Consider the following 19,761-nt stretch of genomic DNA (forward strand, 5'->3'; position numbering starts at 1 on the left):
TTCTCAAATCACAATTTTTTTTACCAAAGGATGACCACATTTTGTATTTGATAATAGCAACATGTACTCACTTTTAAAGTAAATTTTATTTGTATCACCAAAGCAGAATATTATCTTAGTCCATTTCAAAAATACCATAATTTCTGTTTGTACATCTCAATAACAGGATGATCAGCAAGGCTACTACTAACATCTTGATACACCTGACTTATACTGCATGGCTGAAATTCTAACTACCAATTTTTTTCTAATAAGAAGCTTATTAAATATACTTGCTGTGTTTCATTTTGTAGTAGAAAACTTAATGCAAAGTATTCTATGTTGTCATTTCTCCAGAAATATATGCTTTTCAGGCTTTTCTTTTGACTCCAGTTTTCTATTATTTAATTAAGCTTTACTATTTGTCATTCTCTTTTCTGTAGCAGGCTGTACAGTTTAATGCATGTTTATAAGTTAAAGACCTGTTGAATATCAATTCCTCATTTGGCAGTAGGGAAATAAATTTTTTTAAAAATGCTAAGGGACAAGAAGCAAAATGCTTTTCACCCCATGCCCTAGTAACCCAGGCAGAAATGGAAGTTTTTGGTTCTTATTATTTGGTCTGGCCAATAACTAGAAGATAATTGCTTTAGTCAATCGTTTTAGAGGTCAGTTAAATATACTCAATTCCATGTCTACAGATAATACCCTAACCTGAGTTAAATGTGGTGTAACACTTGCCCAGCCTCAAGAACACGTGCATGGCTGAATCAGCTCAGGCTCATCACCACTAATGTGAATCAAAGGAACAAGGAATTAGTCGTGTCATTTTTATAGATGAAGGGGAGTACATTGTAGTTTTCTAACTTTTTTTGGCTATAAAACCCTTGGGCTGTGTGTGTGTGTGTTTGTGTGTATGTGTGTATGTAAAGTTTTCACAGATAATGCATGCTTTTGGAATTTTCTCTTTTTTCCCATAAACTCATTCCATTTGGCTGCAAATAAATTTAGAGCATTATACACCTCTAGTGTACTTAGCCTCTGTAGATATATCCATATAATTCCTTTTATTGTATAAGGAGATTCAGCAGAGCCTTTGAATTTATATTGACTTTCTTCATTCTGGATCTTACCAGGATGCCAATTCCTGACATAGTCGTGGAAAAGATCTATGCTGTGAAAAACGCAGCGTAATATCTGTTACTACTACTAATGACAATGCAGAGATCTTTGCCTAGTACATGTAGTTTGCTTAATCATAGACTGCACTAATAATTATTGAGTTATCTGTACCTAACCTGTTACAGTATAAAATCAAGTTTATTTTTAAATTCTAACTAACCTTTACGAGCTTAAATTCCAAAGTGATCATTCACAGCAATATAAAGATCAGAGATAAACAAGAGTGTAAAGCTGATCTTCATCAAAAAGTATTACTTTTTGTGAATGTAAATATTTTATTATGTCCCTGTTGGCAAACACATTTATAGTATATGTTATATGAGCATCTGAGGAAATGCCTAAAATACATTTCTTTACTGATTACTAATATATGTTAGTAATGAATCAATATCTAATAAATTCTATTCGTAGACTTTTTGTTCTAATCTTTACATGGTTAGTTTTGTTTCCTAACCTAATGAATCTTTTTGCAACTTGCTTCTGCTTGGGTGGTTCATCTTACTGCTGAACTGTAACTTCCTGCCTCTTGAACTTCAGGTCTACCAGGTACTGTAGTTCGCTCTCAAAAGCCTTATCTTTTTCTTTTTTAATATTGAGAATTTATTATACTAGTGCAAATAGAAAATATCATTCAAATATAATAGGATCATCGTAAAAGATGCAAGAGATATTTCGTGAAAATGGTTCTGAGAAACTGTAAATAGGATATTTCCTTTGATTTATTATCTTTTGAGCTCTATTGAGGTATAAAAGACAAATAGAATTGTAATATATTTCAAATGTACAATGTGATTATTTGATATATGTATACGTGGTAAAAGGATTTTCACAATCAAGTTAACACATCCATCACCTCACATATTTTCTGCGTTTTGTGTGTGAGAACCCTTAAGTTCTACTCTATTAGCAAGTTGCAGTTATACAATACAGTATTATCAATGATAGTCACCATGTTATACATTAAATCCTCAGACCTTATTCATCTTTTTTTTTTCCCAAAAGCCATACCTTAAAGCTTTAAACTTGGAAAACAAACAAGATTTCTCCAGATTGAAGTCTTTGGTTTCTTTTAATTATTTTGTAGAACCGCTCTCTTGGAGCATATTTCAAAGGACTAATTAGTTATCTTGAAAACTCAGCTATTAAAAACTACTTGGGCTGTAATATACAATAGACAGTGATTCATATAGGGCTATAATTGTGCACATGATTAGGTATCTCATCATATTTAATAAATATAATAATATAAAATATCTCTCCCCTTTTAATAATATTTTTACTATGAAATGGCAGCATTGGAATCATCACTACTGTACCAACTAAATGGAATTCTCTAATCTTCAAAGTGAATTTAATCAGTTTCAAGGCATGCTGGTATATGACATCAAACAGGTCTTAAAATGCCAGTGTCTTGCTCTCTTATAAAAATAATTGTCTGTGAATCTTCAACAGTAATAAAATTAGGTCTTATTGTTGAAGGGATGCTTGGAATGGTCACCTGTTTCATCCCACAGCTTTCAGTCAGTTATGGCACATCCCCATTTAACAGATGAGGACCAACAACTTTAAGTGACTTAATAAGTCACGTAGCTGATAGGTATTGGAGTGTGAACTTGCACCATGTTTGTAGTGTAATTCTTTTCACTAAACATATTCTTTTTTAACCACCTTGTTTCCTGGAGTATATTTTTGCAATGACATATTTTTTCTATAAAATCCTGGCTGGATTACTATGAAACAAAAGTTAACAACAAAGACTAATAATAATGTATTATTAAAACAACATGTAAAACAAAGCCAAAATAAAGTCAAAAGGGCCCATGTAACTTACTTATTCAGTAATTAATCTTTTTATGGATTACAGAAATACATCTTTATAATTCATAATACCTTAGAGCAATGCGAATCCAAGTGTGGTCAATGGACCAATGTCGAATTACAAACTGTTTGTTACCAGTCTGCACTGGAATTAGAAGAAATAGAGAGTAAGCATTTAGAAACTTTTATAGCAGTTTGACAATGTAATTATATTTATTGAATATAATAACCAAAAGGTAGGATTGTATTTTATAGTCTTTAATTTTTTTATTTTAGTAATTTTTATTGTATTTTATTTAAAAAATAGTCCATGATGGACCAGGAATTAAGAAAAGATTGATCGTTCATGAGAAATAATTTCAGAAGCACCTTCTTAGAGAAATATACTTGAGAATCCTAAACTTTTATTGTTGGTTATTTTCTGTGCATGATGCCAAAAGTGTCTCTAACTCACTGTTAGGTTTGTTATATACAGCATTCTATCACTTGTTTGCTAGAAAAATAACCAGATACATCTCTTAAAACTTCTTCAATACTTCTTAATATTGGTTTGTATTAAATAGGCTTGCATGGAATACCAGGAGAGAAGGGGGATCCAGGGCCTCCTGGATTTGATGTTCCAGGACCCCCTGGTGAGAGAGGCAGTCCAGGGATCCCTGGAGCACCAGGTCCTATGGGACCCCCAGGATCACCAGGGCTCCCAGGAAAAGCAGGTGCCTCTGGCTTTCCAGGTAATTTTTAAGTCTTCCCTGATTTTGGATTCAGGAAATTAAAACTAATATGACTCTGATATATTATCCTCTTGTACTTTTCTGGATTGACACTGTCCTTTAAGAAAAAGTGTTAAATGTCTTTGATTGTAGGAAACTCACTTTGCTATTTGCATTACACTTTTTCTGTCTGAGGGCTCCAGTTATATATTGCTGTGTAACAAATGACCCCAAAATTTAATGATTTAAATCAACCTTTTAATTTTGCTCAAGGTTTGCGGGTCAGGAATTAAGGGATGGCTTGCCAGGGTTGTTTATCTCTGATCCACACGGCATCAGCTGGAGTGGTTGGTGTTGAAGGATCTACTTCTCTGACACCTGAGTGTTCATTGGCCTCTTCACATGGTATCTCAGTATCCATAGAGGTACTTCGTGTTTTGGTAGTATCAGGGTAGCTGCTCTCCTTCCAGGGCAGCTGGCTTCCAAAAGAGAGAATCCCCAAAACTGAAAGTGAGTGTACTAAGAGCCACAGATGGAAACTGCAAGACTTCTTATGATCTAGCATTGGGAGTCATACAGTGTCGCTTAGTCAAGGGTAAGGCACAGAGTCATCCTAAATTCAAGGGGAGAAGGCTACTCTAGGCTGTGTATACTGGGAAGTGTGGTTCTTTTGGGGACCATCTTTAGAGACTAACTACCACAATGATATAGGCGGTAGTGGTCACTAAGGTTACAATAGTTGGAAAGGGGTGAAACAGTGCCTTCCCTCCAAGTTTCAATAGTTTTCCAGTTGACATCTTTAAACTTATCTTTTATCTTTCCAAGGTCAAGGAAAGGTAAAAGATACTTATCGATATTCTTAAAAGGTGCCAAAGGTGAAATGGGTATGATGGGACCTCCAGGCCCAACAGGACCTTTGGGAATTCCTGGCAGGAGTGGTGTTCCTGGTCTCAAAGGTAATATTCAGGGTTTGCTGGCAGATGCATGAAAGAAAGAAAATTAAATGTTTTACTTTATGTCAATATAGAATATTTTTATTTGACTGCTTTAAAATGAGCAATGCTTACTTGTATTTTGTTTCTTGTATTTTCATGGCATTTAAATAGGTACTGTTTTAAGTTTGGTGGTATGCTTAGCTTGAATACTATGAAACATGGTAAGTGCTTAGCTCAAAATAACAGAATATAGGGATTAAATTTTTACTTTTTGCAGTCTTTGTAATTGTCCAAGAATCCCAGAAGAGAGATTATTTGAGTGTAAAAGTGTGTGTGAGCTCGAGTTATTTATAGACAGTAAATAAGGTGCCTAAGTGTTTTGGGTGGTCAGTGGCCTACCCAACTATGTAACATATGAATAATCTTTATATATGCATTAATCCTGGACGGATAAATCTGATCTGCTGTGTCTTCCCCACACATGTTGTGTTTAGGTGATGATGGTTTGCAGGGTCAGCCAGGACTTCCTGGCCCTGCAGGAGAGAAAGGTAGTAAAGGAGAGCCTGGCCTTCCAGGCCTTCCTGGACCAATGGATCCAGATCTGCTGGGCTCAAAAGGAGAGAAAGGGGACCCTGGCCTACCAGGTGAGTGAATGCATTTATTTATTAATGTGTTTCCTGCTATATATGAATTTTAATTTTTAATAGCATGGAAAGTGACTTGTAATCCAGGGCTCACCAACAAAAGGCAGTTAGGTACATCAAATTTTGGTAATGAAAATTAATTTTCACTGATTTCACTGATCAACTTTTGTTTGAGTATTTTCTTTGTAGTTTATCTGTCACAAACTATGAGGTTTTAAAATAGACAGTCACTTTCAGGCCTTCCAGAAAATAGTATATAGGATATGGTCAAGAGAAAAAAGATCTATAGCCAGAATTACTTGGAAAACAGATTTCAGTGTTTGGAAAATTTGCTGGTCCTTTAAACTTTTTCACCTTGAAACCAGATGAGGATGAGTGGTACTTTGTTGCCCTGCAGTGTTTTGATATCCACATCATGCTTGACTTTTACTTACAGTTCATTGTTATTCTACCCTGGAAGAATAAACAAGTATTGGACTTTGAACAGCCAAGCTCAGCTCTGGGGGAGGTCGCTGAAAGTAGGTCTAGGGAATGACTGTGTTGTTACAGTTATTTTATTAGAAGCAAATAAGGTATGAAGTGTAACAGGTTTTTAACATTTAAAAGTCCTTTTTTCTTTTTATGAAAGTATAATATATTCATAACAAAGCACCAGAAAATATGAATAAGCACAGATCAATAAATAATACACAATCCAATCTATATAGAATAGTCTTTCAAACAACATGGAACTTTAAAAACTATCTATGTTTATTTGCAGATCATAGTAAAGTTTGTGACTCTTCCTGTGTTGTAACCATTACTCCTGTCAGTCCGCGTGTGAGTGTGTGCAGGTGTGTGTGTACACAGATGTTATAAGCTTCCCTATGAGCAGGACCTGGTGGGATTTCTCCTCAAAAAAGAGTGTTAAGACATTACTGTATACAGTCATGAAAGAAGCAAAGCCACCTAATTTTTATTCTTGTTAAAATGAGATACTTTCTTGACTTACTTCTTTCAAGGCTTCTCTTCTCTGTCCATTATGCCTTCTGCAAAACAGAGGCAGTAAACTGTATTTGCCTGTGATATAGGGTTATTAAAGATAGTTATAGAATCTAAGAGATAGCTTAGAGATAATCCTCCCCAATTCCTTCATTTTACAGTGTGAGAAACTGAGGACCAAAGAGGAAAGTGACTTGATTATTGAGTGCTCTGCAAGTGATGTATTTCATTCATATTTCAGAGTTTGGTTAGCTTGCTTCACCAAATTTATTTAATGATATCAGCCTAACTTGTCTTTCTTATACTCATCCTTGGAAGGTATTCCTGGAGTTGCAGGGCCAAAAGGTTATCAGGGTTTGCCTGGAGACCCAGGGCAACCTGGACTGAGTGGACAGCCTGGATTACCAGGACCGTCGGGTAAGTATGATAAACCATCTGTAGCAATTGGGTGGTTGATCCTGAATCCTGGAACAAAGTAATTATGTATTTATCATGTGTGATGATATTTTGAATCTGGTCATGGCAATATGCTTGGGTAGCTACTGCAATACGGACCTCTCCTTAACAAAGATGTTGCCATTTGGCCCAAGTGTCAACAGACAAGATTTGTAGAATATTTTGCTTTGCTCAGTTTCTTCTTTTCGTGGCATCAGTGTGTATGCAAAATCAGAAGTACATCCAAGTAAGGTGCTGTGTTTTATTTATATACGTTGCAGCATATGTAAATAAGACAGGTTATCTGGTAGGAGCCTGAAGAATTCACCCTTTTCAGTTCTCTGTCTTCAGATAAGTCAATCATTAAACCATGTAAAACAGATGGCTGCCAATTCTATTTTTAAAAGTTTCTAGGGATAAAAATTTCACAATCTACCTTGGTAATGTGTTATAGCATTAATCATTCTTACAGTCAACATGGATTTGTTTTTCTTATTTCTAATAAAACTCTTTCTTGCTGCTTCTTAAGCCATTTTCTTTTAGTTGGGCCCCTAAGGAATAAAGAGTAGCTCATCTCCATCTTTGTAGGAGCCCTTTAGGTCAGTTATTCTGTTCTGGACTCTGTACTGCATTACCTTGATGTAGTAGGAAGGAGAAATTATCTCCTTTTCTATCCTTCACATATTTTGCATTTTCTTCCCCAAGCTGGAAGACAGTGTGAAAGAAAAAATAAAAGAAAATAATATTTAAGGCAACATTGTGGTCCTTGGAAAATACCTGGGTGACACCACAGAGCTCAAGTATCTAAGCTCTGGGAAGAATGTGTAAGCACAACAGCCATGACTGTTGGGGGGAGATAGTCCAGTACTTCTCCGTCAACTCTTATCTATCCCTGGCCTAGTGTGCTGAGGGTGTATCATGATAGGTTACCACTTTCCTCTTCTGGTCTCACATGATCAGGCTCTACATGGGAATGCCACTTCTGAATCTTTTAAAAAGAGTCCCTTTATATTGGATTTGCCTGTGATAAATATAGTAAGGTACTTACTTATACACAAACAACAAATAAGATTTCAGGTGATTGGAATAGTTTTAGGGCAAGAAACAAGGTGTCTTGGTGAAAGTTTTGCATTTTTAAAATAAATTTGTATTAGGAAACCTCTGTTACCATGATTATATTGTAATGTGTTCCTAAAGAGATTTCTTAGGTAACTCTTAACTGTTTTATGCTGAGTTAGATCTGTGGAACTTAATCATATGTTAAGATTTAATCCATTCAATCTCACGCTTGCATTTTAATTACAACCCATACCAGGAAACCAGGAAACCTTAATATTGCTGAGTTGTCTTAATTTTACCAATTTGACTTTTGTAGGTCCCAAGGGTAACCCTGGTCTCCCTGGGAAGCCAGGACTTACAGGACCTCCTGGACTTAAAGGAAACATAGGCGATATGGGCTTTCCAGGTGAGTGATGAAAATTTCCCAAATATTTAGTTCCATTAATGGAAGATGGTTCACTATCTTTGTTATTAGAAATGAGACTGGTGTTGATAGAGTCAAACAGAGACAATATCTAAGGCAGTCAGTGGGTAGAGCTCTCTCATTACCCAAATATTTGAAGTGCGATTTAAGAGACAGAGCTTTAGAAAGAATTCACAAACTTACATTGTTTTCTCCAGCATACCCTTTCACTTAAACTTCCTTGAAAAATAGGCTTTTATATAATCCTGGTTGTAAAGCTCATTATTATATATATCAGAATTTGAAGAATTCTTTTTAAAAGTCTTTTTGCTTGGTCATGTGCATCATATATATCCCACAAACAATATTTTGTAAAAGATTGCATATTACAATATTTTGTAAAAGATTGCATATTATAAAAAGATTGCATAATACAATTACAATTGCATATTACAATATTTCTAACAGGCCCCCAGGGTGCAAAAGGGTCTCCTGGAGCTCCTGGAGTTCCTGGACAATCTGGATCCCCGGGATTACCTGGACAGAAAGGAGAAAAAGGTGATCCTGGTATTTCAGGCATTGGTCTTCCAGGTCTTCCTGGCCCAAAGGTAATCCTCCTCAGGTATATGCCTGAGCAGATATGATTTTTCTTTAACATTGTACTCGTTCCTAATTCTTACTTAAACAAACTATAGAATGACGTGGTATAGTCTGGGCAAGAAGTTCATTCCTTCTCTTTTCTCCTATATTGTAAGGAGATATATTTTAGGTTTGCAGACAGTCCAAAAAAAGGGGGGGAAATCTTTCTGATTTCTTTATTTTCCCTCTATCTTACTCTTTGAGCATGTTTCAGTAACCCAAAAGCATATTTCTGCCTAGCTTGGGGTTTTTTTTTTTTCCTTTTTAGTGATGGAGTTGTTGGTCTTTGTCCTAATATTATTATTAACTAATTTGAAGAGGCTTATAGGCAAAGTAACTTATAAAATTAATGAAGGTGCAGTAGTATTCTTAACTGCATATCTGAGGTGTTTCTCTGAAAACAGTTTTACATATCTCTCTCTGTCCCTAGTCAGTGTGAAAACTTTGGTGGTATTTCTCAAGCAATCAAATCTAGAACTTGTTTAAGAATCACTGGACTCACAAATGTTTGATAACTGCTTAATTCCATGTAAAAAGGTAGTAATTGCTATTGATTTGCAGAAGTATTTTATAACTAGCAGAGAGGTATCCATTGTCTAATATATACGTTGCAAGTATTTTCTCCCAGTGAATTGTTTGTCTTATAACGATGTTTAATCATTCGGTTACAACACAAAACCTGAGAGTATTAGAAAAGGAATTGTGTTGCTCAACTTCCATGAAAGTAGTGAAACTTCCCACTGAGATAAGAAGTTATTGAATAACATTTTAAAGATAATTTCTTTTTAATAGTATACAAAAAGACTATATTTTCTTTCTTTTTTTGGCTGCATCGGGTCTTAGTTGTGGCATGCGGGATCTTTTATTTGTTGCAGCGCGCGGGCTCTTCGTTGGGGTATGCAGGCTTCTCTCTAGTTGTGGTGCACGGGCTCCAGGGCACGTGGGCTCTGTAGTTTGTGGCACACAGCCTCTCTCATTGAGGCACGCAAGCTCTGTAGTTGTGGCACATGGGCTTAGTTGCCCTGCGGCATGTGGGACCTTAGTTCCCCAACCAGGGATCTAACCTGTGTCCCCTGCATTGTAAGGCGGATTCTTTACCACTGGACCACCAGGGAAGTCCCCCAAAAGAATATCTTTTGATTGCCCAGTCCGTCAACTTATTTTAAGAAGTAATCAAGAGAAATTTCTGCATATTAATTGTGGATTAACAGTATAAAGTTTATTGAAATGAATCTTAATTTTTTCTATTTAAATTTTATCAGTAATACATGAACACATATTTTACTAAAAATAATAATACAGACATATCAAGGGCAAAAGTGAAAATCTCCTTTATAACACATCTTTATTCCATTCCCTTCCCCATAGAATCCACTGTTAATAGTTGGTGTGTAAATTTGAATCCCTTGCAACATATTCTCTTTCTCTTTCTCTCTCTCTTTCTCTCAGTACACACACACACACACACGCACACACACATATACACACAGAATTTTGTTTTTTCTATAGTTTGTGTATATGTAGAATCATAGAATACACACTCTTCTGTATGTTACCTTATCACTTATGCCTTTTAATATTTCTTCTTTCAGTATATCTTAATCAGTTTTCTTCCTCAGTGTACATCATTGTTAATGGCTGCATGATATCCTACTTCTGTTGCAATTCATATCATAATGAACATTCTTACACATATCTGTGGACACATGTACAATTATTTATACTGTAGAGATTCATAAAAGTGAAATTGCTGGGTCAAAAGATATGTGCATTTCAATTTTTGTCTTTTTAAGTTTTTATATTAATAGTAACAAATTAGATTGATTTTAAAAATCAACCAGCACACCGTAGTGTATACAGAAGTAGAAATATAATGTTGTACACATGAAACTTTTATGTATAATGTTATAAATCAATAAAAATAAAATCAACCAGTATGAAGTGATGTAAAATGAGAACTCGTCTTTCCACACATTTACATACTCCAAATCCACAGTTCTTCCCCAAGGTAACCACGTTTAGTAGTTCCTCATGTATTTGTACAGAAAAGGCTTTTTACGCATATATATATTTGTATATATGATAGGTATTTCATCAATTTTAAGACTCAGTTTTGTACAATTCAAAATCTCTGATATTGAGGTGCATCTTACAATGGGAAACATCTTACGATGATAATTAGAAGCATTTTTCCCTCAGTTATTGATGCATGGAATGATGTGGCATCTTCGAATGGAAGTTATATTTTTATTTATATGCATGAAATCATATTCAGTACTATATATCTGCTCTGGACCTAGTGGTCATAGTTTGTAGATCTTAGCATACTTTCTTTATCAGCCTATAAATATACACCTCATTCTTTTTCATAATTATAAAGTATTTTCTGTTTAGGTTAACCATAAATAATTTAACCTATTATTAGTACTGAAGTTGTTTCTATATTTTCATGATTACAAACATATGTTGCACTGAAATTCTTATCCATATCTACATAAATATCTTAAGATTATTTCGTAAATATTGCCATAGAATAAATTCTGAATAGATTTGCTGGAATCCAGCATACATATGTCTTTTTGTTTTTTACATCTTTATTGGAGTATAATTGCTTTACAATGGTGTGTTAGTTTCTGTTTTATAACAAAGTGAATCAGTTATACATATACATATATCCCCATATCTCCTCCCTCTTGCATCTCCCTCCCACCCTCCCTATCCCACCCCTCTAGGTGGTCACAAAGCACCAAGCTGATCTCCCTATGCTATGCGGCTACTTCCCACTAGCTATCTATTTTATCTTCGGTAGTATATGTAAGTCCATGCCACTCTCTCACTTCGTCCCAGCTTACCCTTCCCCCTCCCCGTGTCCTCAAGTCCATTCTCTACATCTGCGTCTTTATTCCTGTCCTACCCCTAGGTTCTTCACATCCATTTTTTTTTTTAGATTCCATATATATGTGTTAGCATACAGTATTTGTTTTCTCTTTCTGACTTACTTCACTCTGTATGACAGACTCTAGGTCCATCCACCTCACTACAAATAACTCAATTTCGTTTCTTTTTATGGCTGAGTAATATTGCATTGTATATATGTGCCACATCTTCTTTATCCATTCATCTGTTGATGGACACTTAGGTTGCTTCCATGTCCTGGCTATTGTAAATAGAGCTTCAGTGAGCATTGTGGTACATAACTCTTTTTGAATTATGGTTTTCTCAGGGTATATGCCCGGTAGTGGAATTGCTGGGTCGTATGGTAGTTCTATTTTTAGATTTTTGAGGAACCTCCATACTTTTCTTCCTAGTGGCTGTATCAATTTACATTCCCACCAACAGTGCAAGAGGGTTCCCTTTTCTGCACACCCTCTCCAGCATTTATTGTTTGTAGATTTTTTGATGATGGCCATTCTGACTGGTGTGAGATGATATCTCATTGTGGTTTTGATTTGCATTTCTCTAATGGTTAGTGATGTTGAGCATCCTTTCATGTGTTTGTTGGCAATCTGTATATCTTCTTTGGAGAAATGTCTATTTAGGTCTTCTGCCCATTCTTGGATTGGGTTGTTTGTTTTTTTGATATTGAGCTACATGAGCTGCTTATAAATTTTGGAGATTAATCCTTTGTCAGTTGCTTTATTTGCAAGTATTTTCACCCATTCTGAGGGTTGTCTTTTCGTCTTCTTTATGTTTTCCTTTGCTGTGCAAAAGCTTTGCAGTTTCATTAGGTCCCATTTGTTTATTTTTGTTTTTATTTCTATTTCTCTAGGAGGTGGGTCAAAAAGGATCTTGCTGTGATTTATGTCATAGAGTGTTCTGCCTATGTTTTCCTCTAAGAGTTTTATGGTGTCTGGCCTTACATTTAGGTCTTTAATCCATTTTGAGTTTATTTTTGTGTATGGTGTTAGGGAGTGTTCTAATTTCATTCTTTTACATGTAGCTGTCCAGTTTTCCCAGCACCACTTATTGAAGAGGCTGTATTTTCTCCATTGTATATTCTTGCCTTCCTGGTATAAACCCCACTTGATCATGGTGTATGATCCTTTTAATGTACTGTTGGATTCTCTTTGCTAGTATTTTGTTGAGGATTTTTGCATCTATGTCGATCAGTGATATTGGCCTGTAGTTTTCTTTCTTTGTGACATCTTGGTCTGGTTTTGGTATCAGGGTGATGGTGGCCTCGTAGAATGAGTTTGGGAGTGTTCCTCCCTCTGCTATCTTTTGCAAGAGTGTGAGAAGGATAGCTGTTGGCTCTTCTCTAAATGTTTGATAGAATTTGCCTGTGAAGCCATCTGGTCCTGGGCTTTTGTTCGTTGGGAGATTTTTAATCACAGTCTCAATTTCAGTGCCTGTGACTGGTCTGTTTATATTTTCTATTTCTTCCTGGTTCAGTCTCGGAAAGTTGTGCTTTTCTAAGAATTTGTCCATTTCTTCCAGGTTGTTCATTTTATTGGCATATAGTTGCTTGTAGTAATCTCTCATGATCCTTTATTTTTCTGCAGTGTCAGTTGTGACTTCTCCTTTTTCATTTCTAATACTAATTTTTTAAAGGATCTTTTTTTTTTTAGATGTTGGGGGTAGGAATTAATTAATTAATTTTTGCTGTGTTGGGTCTTCATTTCTGTGCGAGGGCTTTCTCTAGTTGTGGCAAGCAGGGGCCACTCTTTATCGCGGTGCGCGGGCCTCTCACTATCGCAGCCTCTCTTGTCACAGAGCACAGGCTCCAGACGCGCAGGCTCAGTAGTTGTGGCTTATGAGCCTAGTTGCTCTGCGGCATGTGGGATCTTCCCAGACCAGGGCTCGAACCCATGTCCCCTGCATTAGCAGGCAGATTCTCAACCACTGCGCCACCAGGGAAGCCCTCTAATACTATTAATTTGAGTCTTCTCCCTTTTTCTCTTCATGAGACTGGCTAATGGTTTATCAATTTTGCTTATCTTCTCAAAGAGCTAGCATTTAGTTTTACTGATCTTTGCTATTGTTTCCTTCATTTCTTTTTCATTTATTTCTGATCTGATCTTTATGATTTCTTTCCTGCTGCTAACTTTGGGGGTTTTTTGTTCTTCTTTCTCTAATTGCTTTAGGTGTAAGATTAGGTTGTTTATTTGAGGTTTTTCTTGTTTCTTGAGGTGGGATTGTATTGCTATAAACTTCCCTCTTAGAACTGCTTTTGCTCTATCCCTTAGGTTTTGGGTCATCGTGTTTTCATTGTCATTTGTTTCTAGGTGATTTTTTATTTCCTGTTTGATTTCTTCAGTGATCTCTCGGTTATTTAGTAGTGTAAGGTTTAGCCTCCATGTGTTTGTATTTTTAACAGATTTTCTTCTGTAATTGATATCTAGTCTCAATGCGTTGTGGTTGGAAAACATACTTGATATGATTTCAATTTTCTTAAATTTACCAAGGCTTGATTTGTGACCCAAGATATGACCTATTCTGGAGAATGTTCCATGGGCACTTGAGAAGAAAGTGAATTCTGTTGTTTTTGGATGGAATGTCCTATAAATATCAATGAAGTCCATCTTCTTTAATGTATCATCTAAAGCTTGTGTTTCCTTATTCATTTTCATTTGGATGATCTGTCCATTGGTGAAAGAGCAGTGTTAAAGTCCCCTACCATGATTGTGTTACTCTCGATTTCCCCTTTTATGGCTGTTAGCATTTGCCTTACATATTGAGGTGCTCCTATGTTGGGTGCATAAATATTTACAATTGTTATATCTTCTTCATGGATTGATCCCTTGATCATTATGTAGTGTCCTTCTTTGTCTCTTCTAATAGTCTTTATCTTCAAGTCTATTTTGTCTGATATGAGAATTGCTACTCCAGCTTTCTTTTGATTTCCATTTGCATGGAATATCTTTTTCCATCCCCTCACTTTCAGTCTGTATGTGTCCCTAGGTCTGAAGTGGGTCTCCTGTAGACAGCATATATACAGGTCTTGTTTTTGTATCCATTCAGCCCATCTATGCATTTTGTTTGGAGCATTTAATCCATTTACATTTAAGGTAATTATCAATATGTATGTTCCTATTACTGTTTTCTTAGCTGTTTTGCTTTTGTTATTGTAGGTCTTTTCCTCCTTTTGTGTTTCCTGCCTAAAGAAGTTCCTTTAGCATTTGTTGTAAAGCTGGTTTGGTGGTGCTGAATTCTCTCAGCTTTTGCTTGTCTGTAAAGATTTTAATTTCTCTGTCGAATCTGAATGAGATCCTGGCTGGGTAGAGTCATCTTGGTTGTAGGTTTTTCCCTTTCATCACTTTAAATATGTCCAGCCACTCCCTTCTGGCTTGCAGAGTTTCTGCTGAAAGATCAGCTGTTAACCTTATGGAGATTCCCTTGTGTGTTATTTGTTGTTTTTCCCTTGCTGCTTTTAATATGTTTTCTTTGTATTTAATTTTTGATAGTTTGATTAATATGTGTCTTGGCATATTTTCCTTGGATTTAGCCTGTATGGGACTCTCTGGACTTCATGGACTTGACTGATTATTTCCTTTCCCAAATTAGGGAAATTTTCAACTATAATCTCTTCAAATATTTTCTCAGTCACCTTTTTTTTCTCTTCTTCTTCTGGGACCCCTATAATTCGAATATTGGTGCATTTAACGTTGTCCCAGAGTTCTCTGAGACCGTCCGTAATTCTTTTCATTCTTTTTTCTTTATTCTGTTCTGTGGTAGTTATTTCCACTATTTTATCTTCCAGCTCACTTATCCGTTCTTCTGCCTCAGTTATTCTGCTATTGATTCCTTGTAGAGAATTTTTAATTTCATTTATTGTGTTGTTCATCATTGTTTGTTTGCTCTTGAGTTCTTCTAGGTCCTTGTTAAACGTTTCTTGTATTTTCTCCATTTTATTTCCACGATTTTAGATCATGTTTACTATCATTACTCTGAATTCTTTTTCAGGTAGACTGCCTATTTCCTCTTCATTTGTTTGGTTTGGTGGGTTTTTACCTTGCTTCTTCATCTGCTGTGTGTTTCTCTGTCTTCTCATTTTGCTTAACTTACTGTGTTTGGGGTCTCCTTTTTGCAGGCTGAAGGTTAGTAGTTCCCATTGTTTTTGGTGTCTGCCCCCAGTGGCTAAGGTTGGTTCATTGGGTTGTGTAGGCTTCCTGGTGGAGGAGACTTGTGCCTGTGTTTTGGTGGGTGAGCCTGGATCTTGTCTTTCTGATGGGCAGGTCCGTGTCTGGTGGTGTGTTTTGCGGTGTCTGTGACCTTATTATGATTTTAGGCAGCCTCTCCGCTAATGGGCGGGGTTGTGTTCCTGTCTTGCTAGTTGTTTGGCACAGGGTGTCCAGCACTGTAGCTTGCTGGTCATTGAGTGTACCTGGGTCTTAGTGTTCAGGTGGAGATCTCTGGGAGAGCTTTCACCGTTTGATATCACGTGGAGCTGGAGGTGTCTGGTGGACCAATGTCCTGAACTCGCCTCTCCCACCTCAGAGCCACAGGCCTGACACCCAGCCGGAGCACCAAGACCCTGTCGGCCACACGGCTCAGAAGAAAAGGGAGAAAAAAAGAAAGAAAGAAAGAAAAAATAAAATAAAGTTATTAAAATAAGAAATAATTATTAAAAATAAAAACAATTAAAAAGTAATAAAACAAAACAAAACAAAAAAACCAGACAGACAGAACCCTAGGAAAAATGGTAAAAGCAAAACTCTACAGACAACATCACCCAAAGAAGCATGCACATACACACTCACAAAAAGAGAAAAAGGAAAAAAATATATATATCATTGTTCCCAAAGTCCACCGCCTCAATTTTGGGATGATTTGTTGTCTGTTCAGGTATTCCACAGATGCAGAGTGCATCATGTTGATTGTGGAGATTTAATCCGCTGCTCCTGAGGCTGCTGGGAGAAATTTCCCCGTCTCTTCTTTGTTCACACAGCTCCTGGGGTTCAGCTTTGAATTTGGCCCCACCTCTGCATGTAGGTCACCTGAGGGCATCTGTTCTTCGCTCAGACAGGACGGGGTTAAAGGAGCAGCTGATTAGGGGGCTCTGGCTCTCTCAGCCCGAGGTGGGCATGGAGGGGTACGGAATGTGGGGCAAGCCTGCGGTGGCAGAGGCACACATGTCTTTGCACCAGCCTGAGGCGCGCCATTTGTTCTCCCTGGGAAGTTGTCTCTGGATCACGGGACCCTGGTAGTGGCGGGCTACACAAGCTTCCGGGAGGGGTGGTGTGGATAGTGACCTGTGCTTGCACACAGGCTTCTTGGTGGCTGCAGCAGCAGCCTTAGCATTTCATACCCGTCTCTGGTGTCCGCGCTGATAGCCGCGTCTCGCGCCCGTCTCTGGAGCTCGTTTAGGCGGTGCTGTGAATCCCCTCTCCTCACACACCCCGAAACAGTGGTCTCTTCCCTCTTAGGCAGGTCCAGACTTTTTCCCTGACTCACTCCCGGCCAGTTTTGGCTCACTAGCCCCCTTCAGGCTGTCTTCACGTGGCCAACTCCAGTCCTCTCCCTAGGATCTGACCTCCGAAGCCCGAGCCTCAGCTCCCAGCCCCCACCCGCCCTGGTGGGTGAGCAGACAAGCCTCCCGGGCTGGTGAGTGGTGGTCAGCACCGATCCTCTGTGCGGGAATCTCTCCACTTTGCCCTCTGCACCCCTGTTGCTGCGCTCTCCTCCGTGGCTCCGAAGCTTCCCCCTGCCATCCCCCATCTCCACCAGCGAAGGGGCTTCCTAGTGTGTGGAAACTTTTCCTCCTTCGCAGCTTCCTCCTCAAGGGACAGGTCTCATCCCTATTCTTTTTTCTCTGTTTTTCCTTTTTTCTTTTGCCCTACCCAGGTACGTGGGGAGTTTCTTCTGCCAGCGTTCAGTAGGTGTTCTGTAGGAGCTGTTCCACATGTAGATGTATTTCTGATGTATTTGTAGGGAGGAAGGTGATCTCCACGTCTTTCTCTTCTGCCATCTTGAAGGTCTTCCTCTAATTGCTGCTTTTCCTCATTTTCTCGTGGAGTGTCTAACTTTTTTTCCCTTGTTGCTTAGTCTGGTTTCCCTTGCTTATAGGGGGCCGCATGCAGAGTTCTCGCACCTGGCCCTTCAGACCAGAGTTCCTCCTGGGAAATAACTGTGCCAACACCTCAGCTCTGGGATGGTGTGCAGAAGCCTGTATATTCCTTTTTAATATTGATAGTTACTGGCAAATTTTTCTAATTAAATAGCTCTACTGCTTGATACTCCCTTGATCAGTGTAAGAAATTTTCTATTTTCTCCTCATTTTACAAGTATTAGGTATTATCAGTCTTTCTAATTTTGCCAATCTAATGGGTAAAAAGTAGCATATCATTGTTTAAATTTGAATTTTCCTGATTCCAAGTGAGATTTCTTCTATGTATATCTGCTCAGCAAATTTTCTATTCATACTCTTTGCCTCATTTTTTAGGAGGGGATTTGCTTATGTATTCCTATTGATTTGTAAAAGTACTTTATAAACACCAAAGATGCATCCATTGTCTATTATATATGTTGCAAATAGTTTCTCCCAGTCAGTTGCTTGTCTTACTACAGTGTTTACTGTATATTTCATCAAGTAGAAGTTTAACATTTTAACATAAACGAACGTTATACTCATTCATTCATTCAAAAAATACCTATTGAGTATGTATGATGTGCCAGGAACTATTTTAGGTGCTGGAGATAGAGTATGAGTGAAACAAATTCACTGCCTGCATGGAGTTTACATCTAGTCAGTGAACAAAATAAACAAAATAAATAGGTTTGTTAGAAGGTATTGCAAAATTAGAGTGAGGCTTGGGGATAAGAATTGCTGAGAAATGTTACATTTTTTAAAATAGGGTAGTAAGGAAAAGCTTCTCTGATAACCATTGTTTAAGTGGCTTCATGCAATGAGGGGGTTAGTCATTCAAAGACCCTGGCATTTCGAGAAATATAAATGAGGCTAGTGTGAATTAAGCCAAGTATTGAGGTGAAAGTCAGTAGGAGATGAGATCAGGTTGGTAATGGAGGGTAGATTATCTAGGGCTTTTTAGATCATAGTAAGGCTTATACTCCTAAGTGAAATAAGGGACAAGTGGAAGGAATAACATGATTGTACTTTAATTTAAAAAAAATCACAGCTCTCATTTTGGATATAAATCACAGAGGAGTAAGGATGAAAAGAGTGAGACCAATTATGACACTTTTTATTATTATTATTTTATTTTTATTTTTATTTATAATACAAACTAGAGATGTTGATAGCTTGGATCAGGGTGGTGGCAGTGGAAGTGATAAGAAACTGTCAGAATCTTAAGATATTTTCCAAGTCAAGTCAGCAAGATTTGTGTATGGAATATGAGAGAAAGAGAGATGTCAAGAATGACTCTAAAGTTTTTATCTGAGCAACTGCAAGAATGGAGTTGCTACATACTTAGATAGGAAAGATTTGGGGAGAAACAGATTTGGCAGGAAAGATCAGGAGCATAGTTTTCTGAATGTTATGAAGACTTCTATATCTAAGATTATAAAAAGAATCCTATATATTTTATTCCAGTACTTGCATGATTTTGTTCTTTATGTTTACATCTTTAACCCATCTGACTTTTTCTGTATGTTTTGCAAGGTGAGGAACTATATATTTTTCCAAATAAATTATCCAAATAACCCAAACCCATTTGCTATGAGCTCCATTCTTTACTCATTGATTTGAAATTACATTTTAAAATTTTTCTAAATTTGTTTATACATATTTTTTTCTAGACTGAGTGAACTTTAACATCCATATAGTGCAACCAAAATTACCATAATAATTCATCTCTGAAACTATAATGGATGGCAGCAGAAAACCATGTTTCAACTGGCCAGTGTCCACAGTATATTCAACTCTTCAAGCAAGAGGCTAACTCTTAGTTTTTCTATGCATCCTACAAGTATATTTCAATAAGGAAATCTACACTAAATTTGGACATTTGCAGAGCTGACAAAACCAGGAAATCATGTATTTGAAGTATCCTACTCTTTCTTTCAGGTGGTATTAT

At 37.1% G+C, this 19,761-nt stretch overlaps 1 protein-coding gene across 3 annotated transcripts in view; it reads left to right on the forward strand.

Moving 5' to 3' along the window:
• Positions 1–19,761, forward strand: part of COL4A5 (collagen type IV alpha 5 chain) — a 218,174-nt gene that overhangs the window by 159,461 nt on the left and 38,952 nt on the right. For all 3 annotated transcript variants that reach the window (XM_027089424.1, XM_027089423.1, XM_027089425.1), the window contains exons 31-36: positions 3,543–3,710; positions 4,556–4,645; positions 5,119–5,268; positions 6,568–6,666; positions 8,060–8,149; positions 8,615–8,754. In XM_027089424.1, coding sequence (XP_026945225.1) covers positions 3,543–3,710; positions 4,556–4,645; positions 5,119–5,268; positions 6,568–6,666; positions 8,060–8,149; positions 8,615–8,754 — 737 coding nt within the window. The remainder of the gene's footprint in view (positions 1–3,542; positions 3,711–4,555; positions 4,646–5,118; positions 5,269–6,567; positions 6,667–8,059; positions 8,150–8,614; positions 8,755–19,761) is intronic.

Source organism: Aethalodelphis obliquidens, unplaced genomic scaffold (assembly GCF_003676395.1).
Source record: "Aethalodelphis obliquidens isolate GAN/ISIS:26980383/991018 unplaced genomic scaffold, ASM367639v1 scaffold66, whole genome shotgun sequence".
In the NCBI taxonomy this organism is placed as follows: Eukaryota; Metazoa; Chordata; class Mammalia; order Artiodactyla; family Delphinidae; genus Aethalodelphis; species Aethalodelphis obliquidens.